This window comes from Megalobrama amblycephala, linkage group LG2 (genome assembly GCF_018812025.1).
Source record: "Megalobrama amblycephala isolate DHTTF-2021 linkage group LG2, ASM1881202v1, whole genome shotgun sequence".
NCBI lineage: Eukaryota > Metazoa > Chordata > Actinopteri > Cypriniformes > Xenocyprididae > Megalobrama > Megalobrama amblycephala.
Genome location: NC_063045.1, coordinates 18,025,690 through 18,046,352, shown reverse-complemented (window position 1 = coordinate 18,046,352; position 20,663 = coordinate 18,025,690). Strand labels below are relative to the sequence as shown.

The 20,663-nt window shown below is 38.6% G+C and overlaps 2 protein-coding genes across 4 annotated transcripts in view; both read left to right on the top strand.

Annotated features, from left to right (window-relative positions):
* The first annotated feature begins 375 nt into the window (after positions 1-375).
* safb (scaffold attachment factor B) lies at positions 376-13,247 on the top strand. Of its 3 annotated transcripts, none has more exons than XM_048164040.1 (21): positions 376-698; positions 1,111-1,198; positions 2,463-2,530; positions 2,631-2,867; positions 3,279-3,332; positions 6,548-6,593; positions 7,385-7,832; positions 8,200-8,246; positions 8,324-8,421; positions 8,510-8,659; positions 8,868-8,965; positions 9,051-9,094; positions 9,180-9,262; positions 9,350-9,495; positions 9,588-9,884; positions 11,913-12,047; positions 12,135-12,177; positions 12,260-12,360; positions 12,454-12,512; positions 12,619-12,673; positions 12,795-13,247. In XM_048164040.1, the coding sequence occupies exons 1-21, from the start codon at positions 546-548 to the stop codon at positions 12,913-12,915; spliced, it is 2,571 nt and encodes an 856-aa protein (XP_048019997.1). In that variant the 5' UTR covers positions 376-545; the 3' UTR covers positions 12,916-13,247. The 3 variants fall into 3 exon arrangements, 2 of the variants coding, with proteins under 2 accessions (XP_048019997.1, XP_048019988.1); XM_048164031.1 differs by having other exon boundaries at positions 377-698; positions 6,545-6,593; XR_007180921.1 differs by lacking the exons at positions 12,135-12,177; positions 12,260-12,360; positions 12,454-12,512; positions 12,619-12,673; positions 12,795-13,247 and having other exon boundaries at positions 6,545-6,593; positions 9,588-9,973; positions 11,913-12,048.
* Positions 13,248-14,882: 1,635 nt separating this feature from the next.
* The window catches only part of si:ch1073-396h14.1 (disintegrin and metalloproteinase domain-containing protein 10), a 31,454-nt gene continuing 25,673 nt past the window's right edge, over positions 14,883-20,663 (top strand). The window contains 4 exon segments of the mRNA XM_048164056.1: positions 14,883-15,033; positions 17,997-18,144; positions 18,241-18,359; positions 18,435-18,590. Coding sequence (XP_048020013.1) covers positions 14,961-15,033; positions 17,997-18,144; positions 18,241-18,359; positions 18,435-18,590 — 496 coding nt within the window. The 5' untranslated portion in view covers positions 14,883-14,960.

Sequence of the window (20,663 nt, the reverse complement as noted above, 5' to 3'; positions counted from 1 at the left end):
TTTTTTTTTTTTTTTTACCCACTATAACTTTTATTTTTGGAATACAAGTTAAAATTATTAGCCTCCCGCACTCCTGTCACAGTGTCCCTAAATAATACTGCATGTGTGATTGTAATCTATCACATCTGCAAATTATAAATTACTAGTCCATTAAATAGGCTATTTTAAAACAATTCTCAGCTGTTCCAAAACCGATAGTGCACCAATAATATATATATATATATATATATATATATATATATATATATATATATATATATATACACAAATAATATATATACTCCCACCTGGAATGTACTTTATCCGCTAAAACATTTTTTACATATTCTCACGTTCCCGCGCTGGCGCCCTGCTATGATAACGTCTATGCGCATGCGCCAAAAACTCAAGGTAGACGCATGCGCTGGGCACTAGTGGACTGCGCCATTTTGCTTCGAGTGAGAAACGCTGTTTATCGTGCTCAATCTAAAATCCAGTGAGCGCGCGCGGGATAAATAAAAATACTCATTGGTCTATTTCCACGATAACATTCACAACCTGAAAACATGTCAGACTCTTCGACAGCAGATCTTGGCCCTGTGGAGGCGGGGGTTCGTAAATTATCGGAGCTGAGAGTGATCGATTTGAAGGCCGAGCTGAAGCGCCGAAATCTCGACATCAGCGGCAATAAGAGCCTGCTTTCAGAGAGACTCAAAAAGGCAAGTGGACCCCTAGATATATCCATATTCTTATAATTTTGCAACTACTCGATACTACATAGGAACACACATGATTTGCATCGTCTTAAGTTACTGAGGTGGATTCTTACTGCAGTACATGTGCGGTTATATTCGAACTCCGCTTTTATTGTTATGATGTTTTGGATTATTACTGTTAATTTGTTATGCAAGCCCTATAAGTTCATGTATATCACGCATTTTGTAATGCACGAATTTCTGACCGTTTCAGACGTCAAACGGGCTTTGCAAGATGTTTTGAATTCAAGGCTTACGTAATATGCAGCGAAGTGTAGGTTGTCTGTGTGAATAAAAAATGGTTGTGACGCTGTAAACAACAGGTAATGGATGACAATCATTATTGTATTTGACTGTATCATACTTTCGTTTTCAGGCAATTGAAGAAGAGGGCGGAAATCCAGATGAGATTGTTGTACACCTTGAGATAACGCCTAAGAAAACACCTCGACGAACTCCAAAAGGTAACAGAGAGATGTATTCACGTTGATATACTGATATTTGTGTTTTAATGTTTTTCAGTTATATTAAAGGTGTAACAATGAATTGTACACAATACTGATCTCATGATACTTCAAAGCCAAAATAAAGTTAAACTGGTACATTTCTGAATGAACAGCGCTCTCTTCCACTCTCATTACCTCCAACTGAGGTGCCCTTGAACAAGGCACCTAACCCCCAATCGCTCCCCGGGTGCCGTAGCAAAAATGGCAGCCCACTGCTCCGTGTGTCACTACTCACTGAGTGCGTGTAAAGGCGGGACCACACCAAGCTGACGGTCGGCCATCGGGTAGCTTTTGTTCGTCGGCCGACTAAGTTTTTCCACACCATCGGCTGAAGTTGATCCTCGTCTGCTTTTTTCAGCCAATTCGACATGTTGAATCAGCGTCAGAGCTTGTCGGTCCATTCTGATTGGTTGTTCAGCTACTGCAACCTGCTGGTCCAGAATGGCATTTCATCTTAAGCAGGTGCAGAATGGACTTGGCCGCCGAGAGTCGATTGGGTGTGTCAGGGCAACTTTGGACCCAGACGCTGCCGACGTAAGCCAACCTGGCAGTCTGCTTTCGTCACTACTAGTTTGTCGGCTTGGTGTGTTCCTGCCTAAATGCTGAGTGCAAATTCCAAGTATGGGACACCATACTTGGCCTCATGTCACTTTCACTTTCATTGTCTGATTCAGTGTGTGTATACCTATTTGTTGAAGGCTTTTTATTTATTTCAAACAGTTAACAAAAAGTACTGTTCACTAAAATGCTAAATTTGGGATAGCATCAGGTCTTTCTCCCCTATATTCAGGGCAATGATGACACCAGAATCGAATTCTGCTTGGCTAAAAACAGAATTATGTTAGACACATGCGTGCACCTGCCTATTTACATTTAAAAAGCCTTAAATTATGTATTTTATTTTTTCTTTTATTAATAGTAATTATTAAACATGGAAGTTCAAATGTGTGTCCTTCTGGGTTCAACATATTTAATGCTAAATTAAACTTCTCTAAAATTTAATTTTGGGTGATCTGTACTCAATACATATGGTCACCATCCAGATATTTTGATGAAAGATTAAGAGGGCACATGAATTATAAAAAATATTTTGATGTGCACCGATTAATCATTTATAATAAATTCTGCAGCATTCCATAAAAAACAAGAATTGTCAGTTTTGATTTCATGGTGATTTTAAGTTGGTTTGAAATCAGTGGTGTTTATTTGTTTCTGTCTGTAGGAAAGAGCAAAGATGAACCTGATGAGCCTGAAGATTGCACCCTTGAGGAGGACTCTGTTGATGGCCAGGTGCTCTGTAATATAAAGTTGTTGAAGTATATGATCTGAACTGGGTTGAGTTATTTTGCATAGGATTATCAAAACTAACAGCATTCTTTACCTCCTTCAGGATGACCCAGATGCTATCCCAGATAACCTTCATGAGATGGATATCATGGACATGAATGTTCTGGATGAAGCCGATATGGGTAATGGAGATGGGCCTGATGGAGATGAATATGACGAGGAGGTCCTAGACACTTTGTCAAACGAAGAGAACACAGGCAGCCTGAGGGAGGATGCCGCAAATAACCACGATGAGGAGGATGTTGATGATGCCGTCATGAGTAAATCTGAGGTGGAGGAGGTGAGGTTTTAAATTTGGCCATTGATACTAATTCTCTGTTCTTATCAGTGTTGTTTCTAGTTTCATTAATATTTTGAACTTTATTAATATTTTGAGCTTTTGTTTTTTGTTAATTTTAGTTTAATTCATAGTAATTTTGTTATGTGCTTTTGTCTTTTTTCTTCTCGTTTTTTTTGCTGTTTAAGTTCAATTTATTTATATTTCAGTTTTAGTTTAGGTTTAGTTATTTATTTCCTGTTAATAATGTTAGTGCTTTGACTTAAACATCTCAGTTTATTGCAAGGCAACTTTACTCATTTTTTTAGTTTAAGTTTCCCATGTAATTTGTATTTTATGTGTATATTAGTTTTAGTTAACAAAAATAACCCTAGTTCTTATTGCACACTGAGTGATGCTTTCTTTGGCTTTCAGGAAATAAAGGCTAATGATGCAGACATGGATGAAAACCAGGAAGCGCCCTGTCAGGTATTCAAGGAAGTTAACATTTTGGGGATGGAGCAGGTTTGTTCCATTGGGTTCAATGTAGGGATGCTAACAATGAATCAACAATTGATTAATTGTTGTTAATAATTTAATTAATAAAACTTATCAGTGGTCATTTAAATGGTTAGTTCACCCAAAAATTCTGTCATTAATTACTCACCCTCATGTCGTTCCACACCTGTAAGACCTTCGTTCATCTTCAGAACACAAATTAAGATATTTTTGATGAAATCCGATGGCCTGCATTGCAAGCAAGACAATTAACACTTTCAATGTTAGCTACTAAAGATGTATTTAAAACAGTTCATGTGACCTCAGTGGTTCAACCTTAATGTTATAAAGCGACGAGAATGCTTTTTGTATGCCAAAAAAAAAAACACTGCTTCATGAAGCTTCAAAGCTTTATGAATCTTTTTTCAAATCAGTGGTGAACCATTGAAATTTTGAAACGCTTATGATGTAACGAAGCCTCGTTTACTGAAAAAGCATGACTTTGGCAGTTTGATACGCGCTCCAAACCACTGATTCGAAACTAGATTTGTAAAGCTTCGAGGCTACGTTACACAAACTATGTTCCCGTTGGCCATCTCAATCTGCCTTCTAAAAATCTGTGTCCTTTGAAATGCTTTGAGCAATTTAAAACATCAGGTGAGAAGGGCATATAGTTCATCATTACATCGTAATATGCTAACATACATAATTCACCCACTATATTGCTAAATGTACCAAATTTTTTATATCAACAGGAAAATATACCGGGAGAACCTGGCTTCTCTTGAGACTCCCCTGCTTTGCCTCATAGTTAATGATATGTTAAAGCCTGCCAGCACGTTGACGTGATTGGTTACATTGTAGTTTGTGACATAGAGAACACCGGCGATTTCAAACCACGCTTTTGTCTTTTCTTTTTCACTGCAGTTTAAGGAGAAAGTACTCATCAGTGGGGTTGTTGACTTATGAATTTGCACATGGCTTGTCTTAAAGCATATTAAAAACACCAAACAGACATTTAAACAATAAAAACTAGATTTTTTTTGCTACAGGGGGTCTTTACATTTTTTTTGACAATATATGGACTCAAGTCTTTCTCTGATGTACGATTATTTTATAGATCACACTTTCATGTAAAGCAGTCATTTTTTTCTTGCTATGAGAATAGAGCAAAAACCAAAAATGCTTTTTAGGGGTTGAAGCACGTAGCTCTGAAACCCTATTGTAATTGTTAAATTTTCCAAAGATCAGTATTCTCCCCTAAGTGATTGGGCAGACCAAACTGTACGTTGTAGAGACTTGAAACTTTGAGACCTAGTAGTACTCCTACCGCCTACAACGTCACCAAGGCTCGCCCCGATCGGTCTGAAGGGGCGCTACAGTGGTCAAAAGTACGAAATGGCTCATAACTCCTGAACCGTCAGGCCTAGGCTCAAGTGTCTTATATTATTGGAATCCTCAAAGTGGACAAGATGCATGCCTCGGATTCACTCGTCGCCCTGGCAAAATGTCCGGGTATTTTGGACTAGTCCTAGGTTTTTGACCCGATCAGAACCAAACCAGTGCAGTGAGATTCTCTGGAGTCTGATTGTCAATAGTTATCAAAAAAAGTTGAAATTCCGATTCACGGTCCCTAAGGGCCGCCAAAACGTTCGAGGTGGGTGGAGCCACTTTTACTAAAACGGCTATAACTCGTGAAAGGTAATGAGATATTTTCACCAAACTCAGCACACCTCGTGTGAAAAAGGACACGGTGACTGGCCACTTGGTGGCGCTATAACAGGAAAAAACATAAACAGCTATAATTACTTCACCGTTAGTCCGAGCGACTTGAAAATTGCCGTGCAGCATCTTCGTCCGAGGGGCCTCTACTGTCTATGAGGACATTGAGGCATCTTGAAAAACATGCCATCGACCACTGAAGATTGAGCAGCTATCAGACAAGGTTAATGGAGACTAATCAGAAAGAACCTCACTGGGCCTGTTTGACTCACGGCCCTAGAGGCCTGTGAGAAATTCTAAAGAAACCAGCCACCGGGAGTGCCATCGTGTTTTTCATGTGCATAAAGCATCGTGTCTCGCACGATTATTCGCGTACATTCATATCACATGATAGAACTCCTCACACTGAGCAACTTTGCCTCTAGGACCGCCGCTATCCATCGAATCATTTGTTAAATATTGGAGATTTCAAAAACCAACTTTCGTGAACTAGTCTAAGGTTTTTGGCTGAACCTCAAGAACTTTTAAAAAGCTTTAAAAACCATATATTTTCAATGATAAATTGCTAGTATTGGCTGTAAATGGTCTTTTCCTTTATAATTTAAGTGGTTTCATGCTTACTAAATAAAATGTAAAATTTTTGCACAAGTGCTTAAAGGCCTTAAAATGCTTGAACCTTGATAATTGCTGCTTGCAGCTATATTTTTTAAAATTATTTTAAACAAGCTTTTACAATTGTGTTAATATTAGACTTTTTGATGTAATGTAGTAATTTTAATGATACTGAATCTAAAAAAGCCAGCAGTAACAGTAAAATTGGACAGAAGATGTTTATATTAAATTTTATACAAAATCAAATTTAACAGATTTATATTTTGACCAATTATCCAAATAATATGTAGTCCTACAAAGCTATTATTATTAGAGCATGGGAGCGAATCAGTGAACGAAAGGTTAGCGTCATTTTACCAGCATTGCCCATTACGTCTGTACCCCACCACACAGCACAGTAGGGCTATTGCAAACAGAAACAAGTATACTACATATAAATTTCACGTCGGCACGTTATTTTAGAAGACTTTGCTTTTCCGATGTGCATAAGCGGCACATGAGTGAAGCATTCACATGGGCCGTGAGCAACTGAGCATGTGCGTAGAGTGGAATATTGAGCGGTACGTCACAAAAGTGAAACCTGAGTGCTGAACACTGAGGCGGCATATATTTTCGTTTTTCTCTTTCGGCCAAAAAGCTGGGGATTGCTGGTTACAATAAAAATGTACAATTATATTAATGCACTAATAATAATAATACAGTGTCCAGAAATCAATTCCAGTATTACAGTGAGTTTAATTTATTGACATAGAACTTCGTGATGGGGACAATATCGACCCTGGCAAAAAGTGGTGGGGACATGTCCGGCCCACAAATTATGCCTATGGTTGGGTTTGTTTTGCTCATCTTCACTCATTTTCTATCTTTAGCAGGAGGATGATGGAGAGCATGGATGCGAGGATACAAAAAGCGAAAAAGGTACTGTATGGGGCTCTGGGATTGCTGTTAAAGTCAGGGTGAAGCCTTAAGGTCCTTTAGTGTAAATGTATCAGGTTACTCAGGAAAAAGAGACTGGAAATCCAAAGTTGATTACTGGCTTTCTGCATTGCTGACAATAGGCATTTAGCCTTTATATTAGTTTAGAAACACATTATAGTCACTCACATGCTTCTTTAATTTTTTTTTAATTTTTTTTTTTTTTTGTAAGGCGCAGAAATGCAGAGAGCCAGTAACCTGTTTCAGTTAGTACATTGGTTGGTTTAAATGGTTGTTGCAGATGCAATTTAGTGTTTCTAGGTTGCTTAAAGAAGACAACAAAGAGAAGACAAGAAGACCTGGATCATGCTGAAGCAAAATCACTGTAGGACTCAAAGTTTGTTAATTGGAGATTTCACTAATGGACCATTTGCTTGTTTGAAAAGAAACCCATTTCCTGTAAAGACAGCACAAGCTGCTTCTTCCTTATCATGGACACTTCAAGTACTAAAGTCGACGATGGACACTCGGATGTGGTGCAGGTCTTGTGGCTTTCCCTAGTCAACAGTGCGCCCTCTGCTTCGGGGTGCAGGTGAACTGAAAAGAAATGGCCTGTTGTCTGGAAGCTTGTTGCTTGTTCTCGCTTTGGTTTTTCCAGTCTCTTCTTAGGGTAGCTTGCCTTTGCTTGTGTATGAGAAAGCAGAGGGCCACGTCCTATTCCAGTTCCACGATAACATTGCAATGTCTCAGAAGTGATTAAACTCTGTGCCATTCTATTCCTGTTAAATCCGTAGAAAGTGAGAAAGTAGCCGGGTCTTGTATATCAGAGCCGCTTAAGGAAGACTTCACTGAAGAGCCGACTGAAGACGAGAAATCTTCAGTCTGGGATTCTCACAAAGAGGAAGACAATGTGCACGACCTCGCTAACACAGAGGAGGCCGCCAATTTGGAAGCAGAATCGTCAGCCTGCGAAGTGGACGTTGACGCATCAAAGCAAAGTGAAGTCGATTCAACAAGCAAGGACCAAGAAAATGTTCAGGACAATTTGGTGGACTCTGAGAGCACTTCTACTCAGGCCGCTAATGCTAGCGAAACATGTCTGCGCGATATCGAAAGCGCAGTTGATTCGGAAATGGCGTCTAAAGGAGAAGCAGATGAGGAATGCAAGAAGACTGAACCTGCTGAGTCTTCAGAAGTCAAAGAGTCCTCTGTACAGGGTGGTGGTGATGATCAGAAAAAGAGGTTTGTTGTTTTCTGTCTACTAGAACAATGGCTTTCTCTGTTTCATTGGCTCCTTTGTTAACAAGTATGGGTGCTCTTGGGAGGTGTAAACGACTGCGCATTTCGTCTACCATTTTGTCTTTTTTTTTTTTTTTTTTTTTTCCTACCTTCAAAAAGTAATGTACCAGAAATTTGGTTTGCCATTTTAGTCCAAGGTATGTTTAACGTAATTGGGCTTCACATGACTATTCAAGTTGTAATATCCAAATCTTTGTTCATTGACTGAGGTTGTGTGTTTTCACTAGGTGGGTATTTGTTAATCAACACTGGTGATCCCATTCAAAATTCCCATTCAATTTCTCATAATCCCATTTTTCTTTTTCTCTAGCGGTGATGAGGATGCATCAACCAAGCCTGAGTCGAAAGATGATAAAGGTGGGTGTGCGATGAACTACTACTTTTGACCAAGAAATTGTTTCTGGACTTTGTAAATTGATCTTGTGCCCCATCAGGTAGTGCTGCTGCTAGCGGAAGGAACCTGTGGGTCAGTGGACTCTCTTCAACCACTAGAGCGACAGATCTAAAGAATCTGTTCAGCAAATATGGCAAGGTCTGCATGTTAAAGAAAACTGCACATTGGAAATGAAGTTGTTCTTAGGTTGGACAGTGTCTTGATCCATGTTTGCTACTACTTGCAGGTTGTTGGCGCGAAAGTAGTAACAAACGCCCGAAGCCCAGGCGCTCGCTGCTATGGGTTTGTAACTATGTGCTCTACTGAGGAGGCCACAAAGTGCATCAGCCATCTGCACAGAACCGAACTGCATGGCCGAATGATTTCAGTGGAAAGGGTATGTGATTTTGTTATTAGGGAGTTTGACAGAGATCATTGCGAGTGTCCATTGCTTTTGGAGATCCTATTCATTTTATTTCAAATGCTTTGTCTATTTTGCAAATTAGCTTTTTTCTAAACTCTTTTGCATCAGAATTAGGTGGCTGACATTATTGATGTGAGTTGTGGATTCAAAGCTAATTGATTGGTTTTTTTTCTGTATTTAGGCCAAGAACGAGCCTGCTGGAAAGAAGCCTGCTGACAAAAGCGATACCAAAAAGTCTGGCAGTGAGAGAAGACACTCCTCTGACTCTAAGACCGAGAAGTAAGTTGTAGATCATTGGTATTTACAGACATCTCTGCATGCCAAACAACTGTAACGGTCTCATCACACGCTTTTATCCTTGCAGATCTGAGAACAAGGATGAGAAGATCGAAAGCTCTGATGGAAAAGGTAATAGCTTGCATTCACATTTGTTACTTCCTTAAGTAATATGCAAAGGTATCCAGATGTTAATGCTTCAATCTTGCCATGACAGAGCAAGGAGGAGAGAGGACTGTCGTGATGGACAAGTCAAAAGGAGAGCCAGTCATCAGCGTGAAGACAAAAAGCAAAGAGCGAGTATGTTTTGTGGTTGTAACCTTTATTATTCTGACTGCCTTGTATTGTTTTGCAAGTGTTCAAATGATACTATAATCTTTGTTTCAGAGCACTAAGAGTCGTGATCGTAAATCCTCCAGCAAGGATAGGAAGGACATTTTGTCTTTTGACCAAATTAAGGAGCAGAGAGAGAGAGAGCGGCAGAGGCAGAGGGAACGAGAGATTAGAGAGGTGGAGAGACGCAGGCACTCTGGGTAAATTTGATGCTTCTGTCCTTAGGCTCTGGTCTATTCTTGATCTAAAATCAATCTAGCAATTTTCCAACTGGTGTTTATTTACAACGCAGCGAGCGAGATCGTGACAGCCGTTCGGAGCGCGAGCGCATCCGCCTCTTTCGGGAGCGGGAGGAGAGGGAGAGACTGTTGAGGAAGCGCAACTGGCTGGAGGTGGAGAAACAGCGTCTGGATGCCGACCGCAGGGAGCGCGAGTTCCTGGAGCGTGAACGTCTCAGAATAGAGTATGAGCGGCGGCGTGAGCAGGAACGTATTCATCGGGAGAGGGAGGAGCTGAGACGACAACAGGATCAGCTACGCTTTGAACAGGACCGGCGTCCCATCAAGAGGCCTTACGACATGGATGGCAGGTATGCATAAAGTAGGGTTGCCGAAGTCCCAGTAACAGTTTTGCCAAACCAGTAAAAGCACCCACTTGCAACTCTACTTGACTCATTGGGTAAGTCCACTAAGCTGGAGCATCTTGATTTGTCAGCTTTGACTGTGGTAGGGCTGCACCATATTGAAGGGATATGCAATAACTCGTTAACTATGTTAACGAGTTATGTGATATTCGCTATGCGATACAATAATGCTTAAAGTGTACAATACATTTTAATTATATTGAAATATATTGAAAAACTGAATGATATAACCAACGTACATGTTTCACATTCTATTTTTTAAGAGAAGAAAGCATCCCTAAAACTTCTGAAAGCATTAGCTACATTAAAAAGTGTCATTTTAACATCAGTTCAAAGGAGGTTTAGGGTTTGTAGGCCTACATTAGGTTTATTCAACAACAGAAATTGAATAATCAAATGTAAAAGTAAAACACTGCTTAGTCTTCACTATATGATTTAAAGGTGCTAAAGATGATGTTTTGTTTTATACATTTTTGCAATATTACTTGAAACTGTCTTTACTAACTGATAAAAGACTATTTATTAGGTGCACTGAAAGTAATAATATTAATATACATCATCTGTGCACGAGGTAGGGCCTTAAAAACATCAGCCCTCTGGCTTGTCAATCACTGCCATGACGATCCATGTGAGAGACGAGCGCGGCTGCGCGCTCCAGTGACTTTCCACACTCCACAGGCGCTGCATGCAATGTTTTTGTCAGGAGACAGGAGTAACAACTGCAGATTATGAGTCACCAGCGGTGAGTCCGACATAATGAATCCACGGCTTTAAGTCGCGCACACACTTAACGATTGTAAGGCCGATTATGAATGTAAATTGATACTTATGACTGATCGCGCTCAAACACGTCCAGTCAGAGCCAGTTGCTTTCAGTCTGCGATTACAGTTGTTCAAATTCCATGTGAAAGTATATAAATCTGCTTCAGGAGCAGGAAACAATCGCTGTATGTTGAGCATAGTTAGAATGTTTTAGCTAGTCGTTAAATGTGTGCCCGGCTTAATAACACAGCGAATGCCGGTGGTAAACACTCGTGTTCCGATACTCGTGCACGAGTTTTGGGAGGCGTTCCCTCTAAATGAACTGTGAAGGAGGGGGTTTGTTCTTACCCATGCGCTCATTTCAAAAACTCCGTCGACAAAAAGAACCTCTTTAGCACCTTTAAATATACACTGATTCTTACAAAATTAATAAAAGCTAGAGCTGCATGGATCTAATATTGTCACATGCTTACTTTTTTTCTCAACTGTTTACTCTACTGAAGACTTTACTGTTTATGGGAATACATGCAAAGATGGGCATTTTGACATAATTATGTGTGTATTTGCCCATATAAGCTGCAGAAGAGAACTGAAATCATGATTACGTGCTGTCCGAGAGGCAGCTTCCTGTGTGTGCACGCGTGTATTTCACTTACTGCACCTAATACCTTTCACTTACTGTACCTAATACCATTTAAAGGGTTAGTTCACCCGCAAATGAAAATTCTGTCATTAATTACTTACTCATGTCGTTCAACACTCGCAAGACCTTCGTTCAACTTTCGGAACACAAATTAAGATATATTTGAGAAATTTGAGAGCTCTCTGACCTGGCCACGTCATAACCAATTTCAAGGCCCAGAAAGGTAGCAAGACAAAAAAAGAACCCAGAAGCACTGCACTCTGTTTACTACATCAACAGCGTAGGAGAAATTGTTGAATAAAGTAATTATTTTTTTGTTTTTGCGCACAAAAAGTATTCTCGTCGCTCCATAGCATTAAGGTTGAACCACTGTAGTCACAGGGACTCATAATCTTTCAGAATCTATTAAAGTTTTAAAATTATTCCATTAGCGTAAGCAATTGCAATATGCATATCACAATATGTACATTTGCGATATTTCGATATATTGTGCAGCCCTAGATTGTGGGATGCAAAATGTCTGTATTCCATTTTTTTTTTTTTTTTTTTTTTTTCTCTCAAATATACAGAAAAGATGATTGGCAGATGAAGAGAATGACAATGGATGATCGCTATGGACGGTCAGATTTTGGACGCCAAGACCGCTACCAAGACTTTGACCACAGAGATCGCAGCCGCTATCAGGATGATATGATGATGGACAGGTAATGCCAGTTCTGTCTAACCATCTAGATATTTGTCTATAGATTTTGCTACTATATCGTACTGATCTATATTCCTTTTATGAACAGGAGAGACAACCGAGGTGGTTTGTCAGGGGACCGAGACAACCAGGTAAGAAAAGCCCTTCACAGAAAAGCCCTTCATTAGATTTGATCCCTTGGAAAGCGTCTCATCCTCCTTTCTCAATTTACAGCACTTTTCAGATCGGGACAGACATGGCAGGGACAGTCGTGACAACTGGGGTGGTAGCTTCGACAAGCGTGGAATAAATCCTATGAGGCCGGTGCCAGGCAGGTAAGTCATTTAGTCTCCTTTAGTCAGATGTGCCGCTGCTTTAAATGGTCGCAAATTCTCTTCACTCATTTGTTTTGCTTTGCTTGTTTAAAGTCGTGACAACAGGGACTGGGAGCCTGGACGTAAAATGGACGGGGACAGAAACTGGCAAGGTTTGTATGAATATTTTTTTTTTTTTTTTTTTTTTTTTTTCTTTCTGTCAATTTCAAAAGAAGTTGCATGTTATCCTCCCATCTTACTTACTACCTTTCTTTTTAGGAGCAGATCGAGGTGTCCCGGGACAGGGTCACATGGCACGAGGTGGAATGGCAAGGTATCGAGATTTAGCCTTTTGTTTGTCATGGCTAGATTTAACTTTATAAATTAAGTATCATGGGAAAATGATGCTAGTTTTCTTTTGTTGCACATGAAACTAATATTTGTCTACTCCATAGCCGAGGTGGATACATGCCGACAGGGACATCCCAGTCACTCTCTGGAGCCTTAAATCGACCGAATCAGATGATGCAGGGTAGTGGAATACAGGGTGGCGGAGCCTTTGGTCGACGCTATTAACTTAAAACCTCTTCCCTTGTGTATCTGTTATGTGAAAAGAAACTTTGCAGCTTGTACATTGCCAGTCTTGCTTTGTAATTGTATTTTTTAAGTCCACTTTTATTTTCATGGTGTAAAGACAAACAGATAATTGGTTACATTGTGTAAAGATTGACATTTTTATTTGGATTCCCCCTCCCCCCTCCATTCCACGTCCTTAGATTTTAGGCTTTTCTGTTTTTCACTTGTTGAATGCTCAGGAATGTTTTGCTAAAATGAAACCTGTCTTTGAAACCATGAACATGTTGTTCAATTGTTTTTGATGTTTCAATAAAATTGTGGAGTTTTCTTTACATAAAGGAGATACTTTCGTTTTCTTATAATGCACACGCTAGTACTGTTGCCACTAGGTGGCGCTCTTAGTCTAAGCAATATTGGTGGAATTGAAGAATGCTGGCAGAGCTGTAAAAGATTTTTTTCATTTTTTTTTGAGGAAACCATGCTGGTATGTTTCATATCCAATCTAAACAGGTTAATTTAGTACTTGGGGATAATTTGGAAATAGTGATTGTTGCCTTAGCAAACGTGGATAATAATTATGTGGCATCTCTGTAGTCTTGGTTACAGGTTGAAATGTTATATTGGCATATTGAAACTGAATTAATAGATGGCATTACCATCATGACCACCAGCCAATTGCTCAATACATCTTATTCAGAGCTTGACTTCCATGTCGTAGGAGGACTGGCTTTTCATCTAATAAACTGTTATAAATAAATGAACTTTTTACATGATTTTAAATGTCATGTTAGAAGATCAAGGGGTCATATTGTGCAAGTCCATTCACTGCAGTATTAGATCACTAATGTGTCTAATAATAACCCTTAAGTTACCATGTGTCACTAAACCTTATGGCCAAGAGAAAACCGTTTCCTGATTTTTTTTTTTTTTTTTTTTTTTTATTTTGGTATAGTTCCTTATAATTCAAATGTTCTCAGAATTTAATTTATAAGTCAGGGGGTGGTGTTGTCCCAAAATTGAGGCTCTGCATTCAGTTCTGAATCTGTTTTCAGTTAATCATCATGACAACAAACTGACTCCACAGGAGATATTGTGCATTGCTAGCTTGAAATTAGCCATGGTAATGTGGGGTGTCGTTTCACTCTTCGGTACAAACCACTTTTAGTTGGGGGTGGGAATGATTAACTGTTTTAGAGTAATTAGCAACAAAGATCAATTATAAAGTTCAAAGGAACTGAGGAGAACCTTTGTTTTGACTCCAGTGACTTGTAGCAGATGACGTCCTGCGAGGTGAAGTTGGTGTATGGTGTTTCAGTTCCACAATGTCCTAAAGTAACCTCTGTCTAAACTGATGCCTTCTGGGGAGGCATCTCGAATGATGTCACTAACTTAGATCAGGTCGTGCATCGGTGGCCAAATACATCCTGGCTGGAGGTTTTGGAGGTGGAGCCAGACACAGATTTTCATTCCTAGAAAAGCCTGGAGGCCATAAAACTTTCATTATATATCATACTGCTTAAATGCGCCAAGAAATTCTTCATAAATGTGTGTTCTCTTCAATGCTGAACTAGTATCCAAGAACTGCTGGTTGTCCTCAGTCCAAAATAATATTGCCCATTGTTTCAAGTCTGAACAATGTTTGAACTGGCAACGGTTTCCTTCTGCAAATACGTTGACGTGTGGACCAAGCCATTTGGAGCAGAACCTGAGCAGAGCTGGAAATTCAATTACTGTACCACACACCCATGAGAATTTCTGTTCTCCCCTGCAGTCAACTATACAATGATTTCTGGACGTTTCCCAAAAGAAAAAAAAATCCTTTTAAAAGCTTTGGAAGAACATGAATGTGGGGGCCCAACATGTCATTGTGTTTCCCATGTTTTAGAAGCAAACCTCATTAAAGATTCCCACTTTTGAAACTGAATTCAAATTGTGGTCCTCCTTCAAAACAGATAAACAAGTCTGAATATGCCTAGTTAGTCTAGTTCAGGCATGTGAAACTAGAAACATTCCTAGGTTTCAAGCATCTAGTGAGCTAAGAAGACATGGTGGCCACACTTTTGAGTGCTTCCCAGATTTGTCTGCTTATTTGTATTTTATCTAGAGGACATTTTATAGGTAAGATATCTCTTTATGCTTTGTGTGCAGGTGGTGGGCTTATATGGGGTCAACGTAAGGACATTTGTCTAGATTACTCTTTTTTTTTTTTTTTTTTTTTGGCCTCTGTCATTGTAGTTTGCCTCAACTTGTCTGCATCAAAATAAGATGTTCTTTCTTTTTCTTACAAAATAAGATGTTCTTTCAGCTGTAAGAAAACAAATCATATTGGTCTTAAAGTAAGCAACACTATTGTTGTTCATACTTAGGTTTAGAGATTTGAACAGACCCCATAGTATTACTTTGGCACATAACTTGAGCTGCACCATTTGTGCTACGGCTTGTGGTGGTGAGGTATGCTATTACTCTTCTGTCACAATCTGTTATAAAGATTTTAGTCCAAAGTATATTATCAAGACAGGTAAGTTCTTTTAACTCGAGCCACTCAAAACACTATAGCATTATGTGAGCATTAGGAGCTGTTCACACAGAATGCGTTCTTGCGTTTAAAATATGAAAAAAGTGCAGCACAGAACAGGGGTGTCTCTTATGTAATGTGCTCAAAAAAAAAAAAAAACTGAATAGCAGAAATGGCTGACAAACTGAGAGTTCCTAAAAAACAAACAACAAATGCTTAAAGGTGCCCTCGAATAAAAATTGAATTTATCTTGGCATAGTTAAATAACAAGAGTTCAGTACATGGAAATGACATACAGTGAGTCTCAAACTCCATTGTTTCCTCCTTTTTATATAAATCTCATTTGTTTAAAAGACCTCCGAAGAACAGGCGAATCTCAACATAACACCGACTGTTACGTAACAGTCGGGGTGTACGCCCCCAATATTTGCATATGCCAGCCCACGTTTCCAACATTATAAAAGGCATTAGGCAAGGGCAGCCAGTATTAACGTCTGGATGTGCACAACCAAATCATCAGACTAGGTAAGCAAGCAAGAACCATAAGAAAGAAAATGGCAGATGGAGCAATAATAACTGTCATGATCCATGATAACATGATATTTTTAGTGATATTTGTAAACTGTCTTTCTAATTGTTTCGTTAGCATGTTGCTAATGTACTGTTAAATGTGGTTAAAGTTACCATCGGTTATTACTGTATTCACGGAGACAAGAGCCGTCGCTGTTTTCATTTTTAAACACTTGCAGTCTGTATAATGCATAAACACAACTTCATTCTTTATAAATCTCTCCAACAGAGTAGCATTAGCCGTTAGCCACAGAGCACTATCAAACTCATTCAAAATCAGAAGTAAACAATATAACAGTATATAATACTCACATAATCCGACACATGCATGCCGCATGCATGACGAACACTTTGTAAAGATCCATTTTGAGGGTTATATTAGCTGTGTAAACTTTGTTAAGGCACTGTTCAAGGCAAGCGCGAGCTCTGTGGGCGTGGACCACGGGATTTAAAGGGGCCGCAGCATAAAATCGGCGCGTTTATAATGATGCCCCAAAATAGGCAGTTAAAAAAATTAATAAAAAAAAATCTATGGGGTATTTTGATCTGAAACTTCACAGACACATTCAGGGGACACCTTAGACTTATATTACATCTTTTAAAAACATAATCTAGGGCACCTTTAAACAAGCCTAAGCTGTTTTGCTGGTCTCCCAGGCTGCCCCAGGTGGTATTTAGCTGGGGGTGAGCATGGTCTCCCACCTTGACCAGCTGAAAAGTGCCCAAAACCTCTCTAAAACCAGTCAACACACCAGCAAATCTATTTTAGGTTAGATTTTAAAACGCGCTTGTGATGCTTGCCCCGCCCCCAACTTCTTCTGATTGGCCCACTGTTTTGACATTGGGGAGCTTTTAGGAACTTTTAACTTGACATTTTAATATTTTAATATATAATACATGCTATTCATTCTTTTAAAGCTTGTGTTGTATTATTTCAGCCTCCCTTAATGTTTGAATTTTTTGATTGTTTCTTTTATATTGATTTTTTTTCTGTCTTATGCATAAGAATGTACACTGAACAGATAATGGCTGCATTTGAAATCGCATACTTTCCTAATATATATACTAGTAGGTGAAAAACAGTATGTGATAAAAGAAGTATGTCTGAATTCACAGTATACTTATAAAAGAGTAGGCAAAATGTACCCGGATGACCTATGTCAGAGATTGTAGATGAGAGGGTCCGTATCTCTTACCACTGGAGAAAGCATAACGGCTAACTTAATCACATGGCAGTGACATCAGTGCCGACATTCAAAACTCCTTCCCGGTGTACCGCCACAGCCGGAGCCTTAGCATTAGTGCTTTTTTGGCTAAAGGTTGCAGGTTTGCCTTCCAGTGGCTTTGACACAACATCTATTGTTCTATCTGTTAAACAGTAATGCGGCACATTTGCTGTTGGTAATGCCGTAAATGAGTCCTACCTGACGCAACATTCACAAGTCTGCCATCTCTTAAAAAAAAATACATTTTTATCAAGCTAAATTCTACATATAGTTCCCAACAAAAGTATTGTTTAGTGTAAAACATGTTGAAGATGAGCGAACAGGCTGTCGATTAATTAAATGATTAGCTATTTCCCCACAAAAGCTGTTTAATCAGCATAGTGAAGCCTCTCATCCATTGACATCCATTCAGAAAACGGCCTCTGGTCTCCTTCCCTGCGTACCGCCAAAGGCGGAGCGTTAGCATTAGCTGTTATGCTTTTTTGGCTAAAGGTTTCAGGGTTGCAGGCTTGCCTTCCAGTGGCTTTGACAGCAGCACACCGGTCAAAGACGCCTGTCTAGTCTATAGAATGTTATTTACATTGAAAAACAGTGCGGTTGAAACGCAAAAAACACGTGTATTTTGATTTACTCAATATATTATCAATATATTCAGTGATTTACTCAGTATAATACAAAACTACATTGGGGTTTAGATGTCTGTAGTTTTGTGGTAAATAAATAAATTGGTCTCAAACTGAACCCACTATTTCTTGTTCCAAATATTTCAGAAGCTTTACAAGACATTAGCAAGTACATAAAACACTATGAAGGCCTGTCTTATGACCGAGAGATCTTAAAACAACAACACCAGCGTATCAGACGCGAGACACATCTAAACAATCAAGAGCTTCATCTAGACTTCAACGCCTTTCAAAGGTACCTATGTCTTTTTAGACGTCAAGACCTCTGCAGTATCCCACCATACTTGAATATGCACTAACAAACTTTTATTAAGCACTGACTTCTTTTTAGGGCATTCCACCTCCGTCTCAAGCCAAATGTAAATGGCTTCACTGAAGATTTCAAGGTCCAGTCAGAAGATGAATCTCAGATGGTGGATCTCTCTCACATATTCTCAGGAGTACTAGAAGGTAGGACTTCTTGTTTTGACAGCCGCACAGCTTGTTATCTATAATTAATGTTACTAAAATAAAACTGTCTCAAAGATGACAGTGAATCCTCATGTCAAGGTTCTGTTGTTGAGGGTCAGTTTGAAGGCTCCATCACAACAGCCAATGGCACGTTTTACATCGAGCCCACTGACAGATACTCCACCTCCAACACTGACCACCATTCCATCATTTATCATGAGGATGATGTGGGTAAGTGATTATAAAACTTATTTCTTTCTTCACTTAGTTTAAGCAATTTGCCTTTGAACTTAATTCAATGCAATGTTACTAGATAAACTATCATATTCATTTACAAAGTTAGTTTTAAAAGTGAGACTTTTGTTTCATGTGCTGTTGTTGTTATTGTATTTGATTTCTCTTTGTGCAAACATGAATTCAGTGAACTGCGAGGGGTATTTTACTGCAGTTCAATGCCCTGTTATATGCACAGTTTTGCACATGGGAGATGCACGTGTTGCACATTTTATTGATTCTTCAGAAAATATATAATATATTTATTGATTCTTCAAAAAATAAATCTCACAAATTAGTATATTTATATCGAAACTACCATGATAAATGTATTAGAGAAGGTTGTTAATAACCTTAATGTATTTATTGTTCAGCCAAGCCATTTTTAAATCCTAGTAGTCTTCTTTCTCTGCCAACTGACATGGAAATGATTGTTTTAAGTAGCAAGCCTGGAGAGCAGAACCAGTTTACAAGGATTAAGAATATCTGTCATATACTGTAAAGTGGACTGACATTTACTCAATGTGTCAGTCTGAGACCACATTAAAAATATTACACCCCCCCCCCCTTTTTTTTTTTCAAAATCTTTTGTACAAAATGTCAGATTTGCTTAAATGTCAGAAGCTCAATATGCTCAATATAAAATTTTACAGTAACTGAATAGGTGCATTTTCATTAGTGGTCCCAGACTTTTATACCCTGAACTGTTTTTGATGTAATTTCTGGGATTTACATTTCTGTCTGTGTACTTCCTTTGCTGGGGTGGTAAAAAAAAAAAAAAAAAAATGTGTTCCTGTCTTTGTATAGCAGGAGGTAAACATTGGCAGAGAGACAAGTGAATGTATAGTCTGTGGATATTGGTGGTCATGTGATCTCGTGGTTGAAGTCACACCATGCCCATGTGGTTTCAAGGTTACAAGGTTTCAAGGTTTCCCATGGGTCCGGGGGCTAGTTTTTCATATTTTTAAAGCTTTGGATATGTTTTTAAAAGTGCACCATATAACTTGTCGCCTTTTTTTAGAAACCATATAGTATGCCAGGAACGCCACAATGTATAAGAAATATGAACATATTTGGCATAAGATGAATCAGATACAAAAATTTAACTAAAAAAATGTAAAACAATACTACATTAAAAAAGCTGTTTATTTGTTTAACATAGCGAAATACATTTTTATTAAATTGGATATTGAATTGAATAATTTTTACTGTTAAATACTGTTAACCCTCTGGTCCTCTTCGGTCAAAAATCACAGAAAACTTTTACGTTTTGAATTTTAAAATTTTTTTGCTTTATCAGAATGGGATGAAACCTGGTGACTTTTGACGCATTAGCTATGTGAACACACACACAAACAAAAAAAAATCAAGGACATGATTCGAATACTGAAGGGTTGTAAAAAAAAAATAGTCACACTTGGCTTCTTCGCGGTCAAAAATGACCGCCATAGGAAATGAATGGGAAATATGAAAAAATACCAAAACTCAGAGAAACTTTTAGTGGTACAAACTACAAATCAGCCACTGTGCAGAAAAAGGTGCACAGCAATGAAGGGGGGACACTCTAAAATGTCAAGAGTGCAAAATAGACACATTTTTGTTAAATTTTTATTGAATTTTACTGTTATGTGTAACAAAATGTCCACCTCTGTGTTAAGGTTTGACTGTAGAAAAATTAATGCAAAAACTGACGCTTAAAATCAACATTTCAAAAAAACTAAACCTTGATAAAAAGTAGTCTTCTGAGAAGTAAAAATCCAAATCCACAACTCAGTAAAAGTAAATAATTATGTCTAAAAACACTAGATAATTTATAAGCCACTTAATATAGAACTATATAGGAATCTAGTGGTTGCACCATGGCATTTTTCTTTTTTTACTCCCACCAGATGGCACTAATCTACCTTCAATTGGATTTTAAATGCCATGTCTCCATTTTAAAATGGAATACTGCTTTAATTGAAAAATAATTTTAAAAAATATTAGAAAAAATTGTGTATTATTTTCAATGGGGAAAAATAGCTAATAAAA

Excerpts from the sequence above, each read along its gene's own strand:
- safb (XM_048164031.1), top strand. The coding sequence starts at position 546 with ATGTCAGACTCTTCGACAGCAGATCTTGGCCCTGTGGAGGCGGGGGTT. Across the intron at positions 8,966-9,050 it reads TCTGACTCTAAGACCGAGAA|ATCTGAGAACAAGGATGAGA; the intron begins GTAAGTTGTAGA and ends TTATCCTTGCAG. Across the intron at positions 12,674-12,794 it reads GCACGAGGTGGAATGGCAAG|CCGAGGTGGATACATGCCGA; the intron begins GTATCGAGATTT and ends TCTACTCCATAG.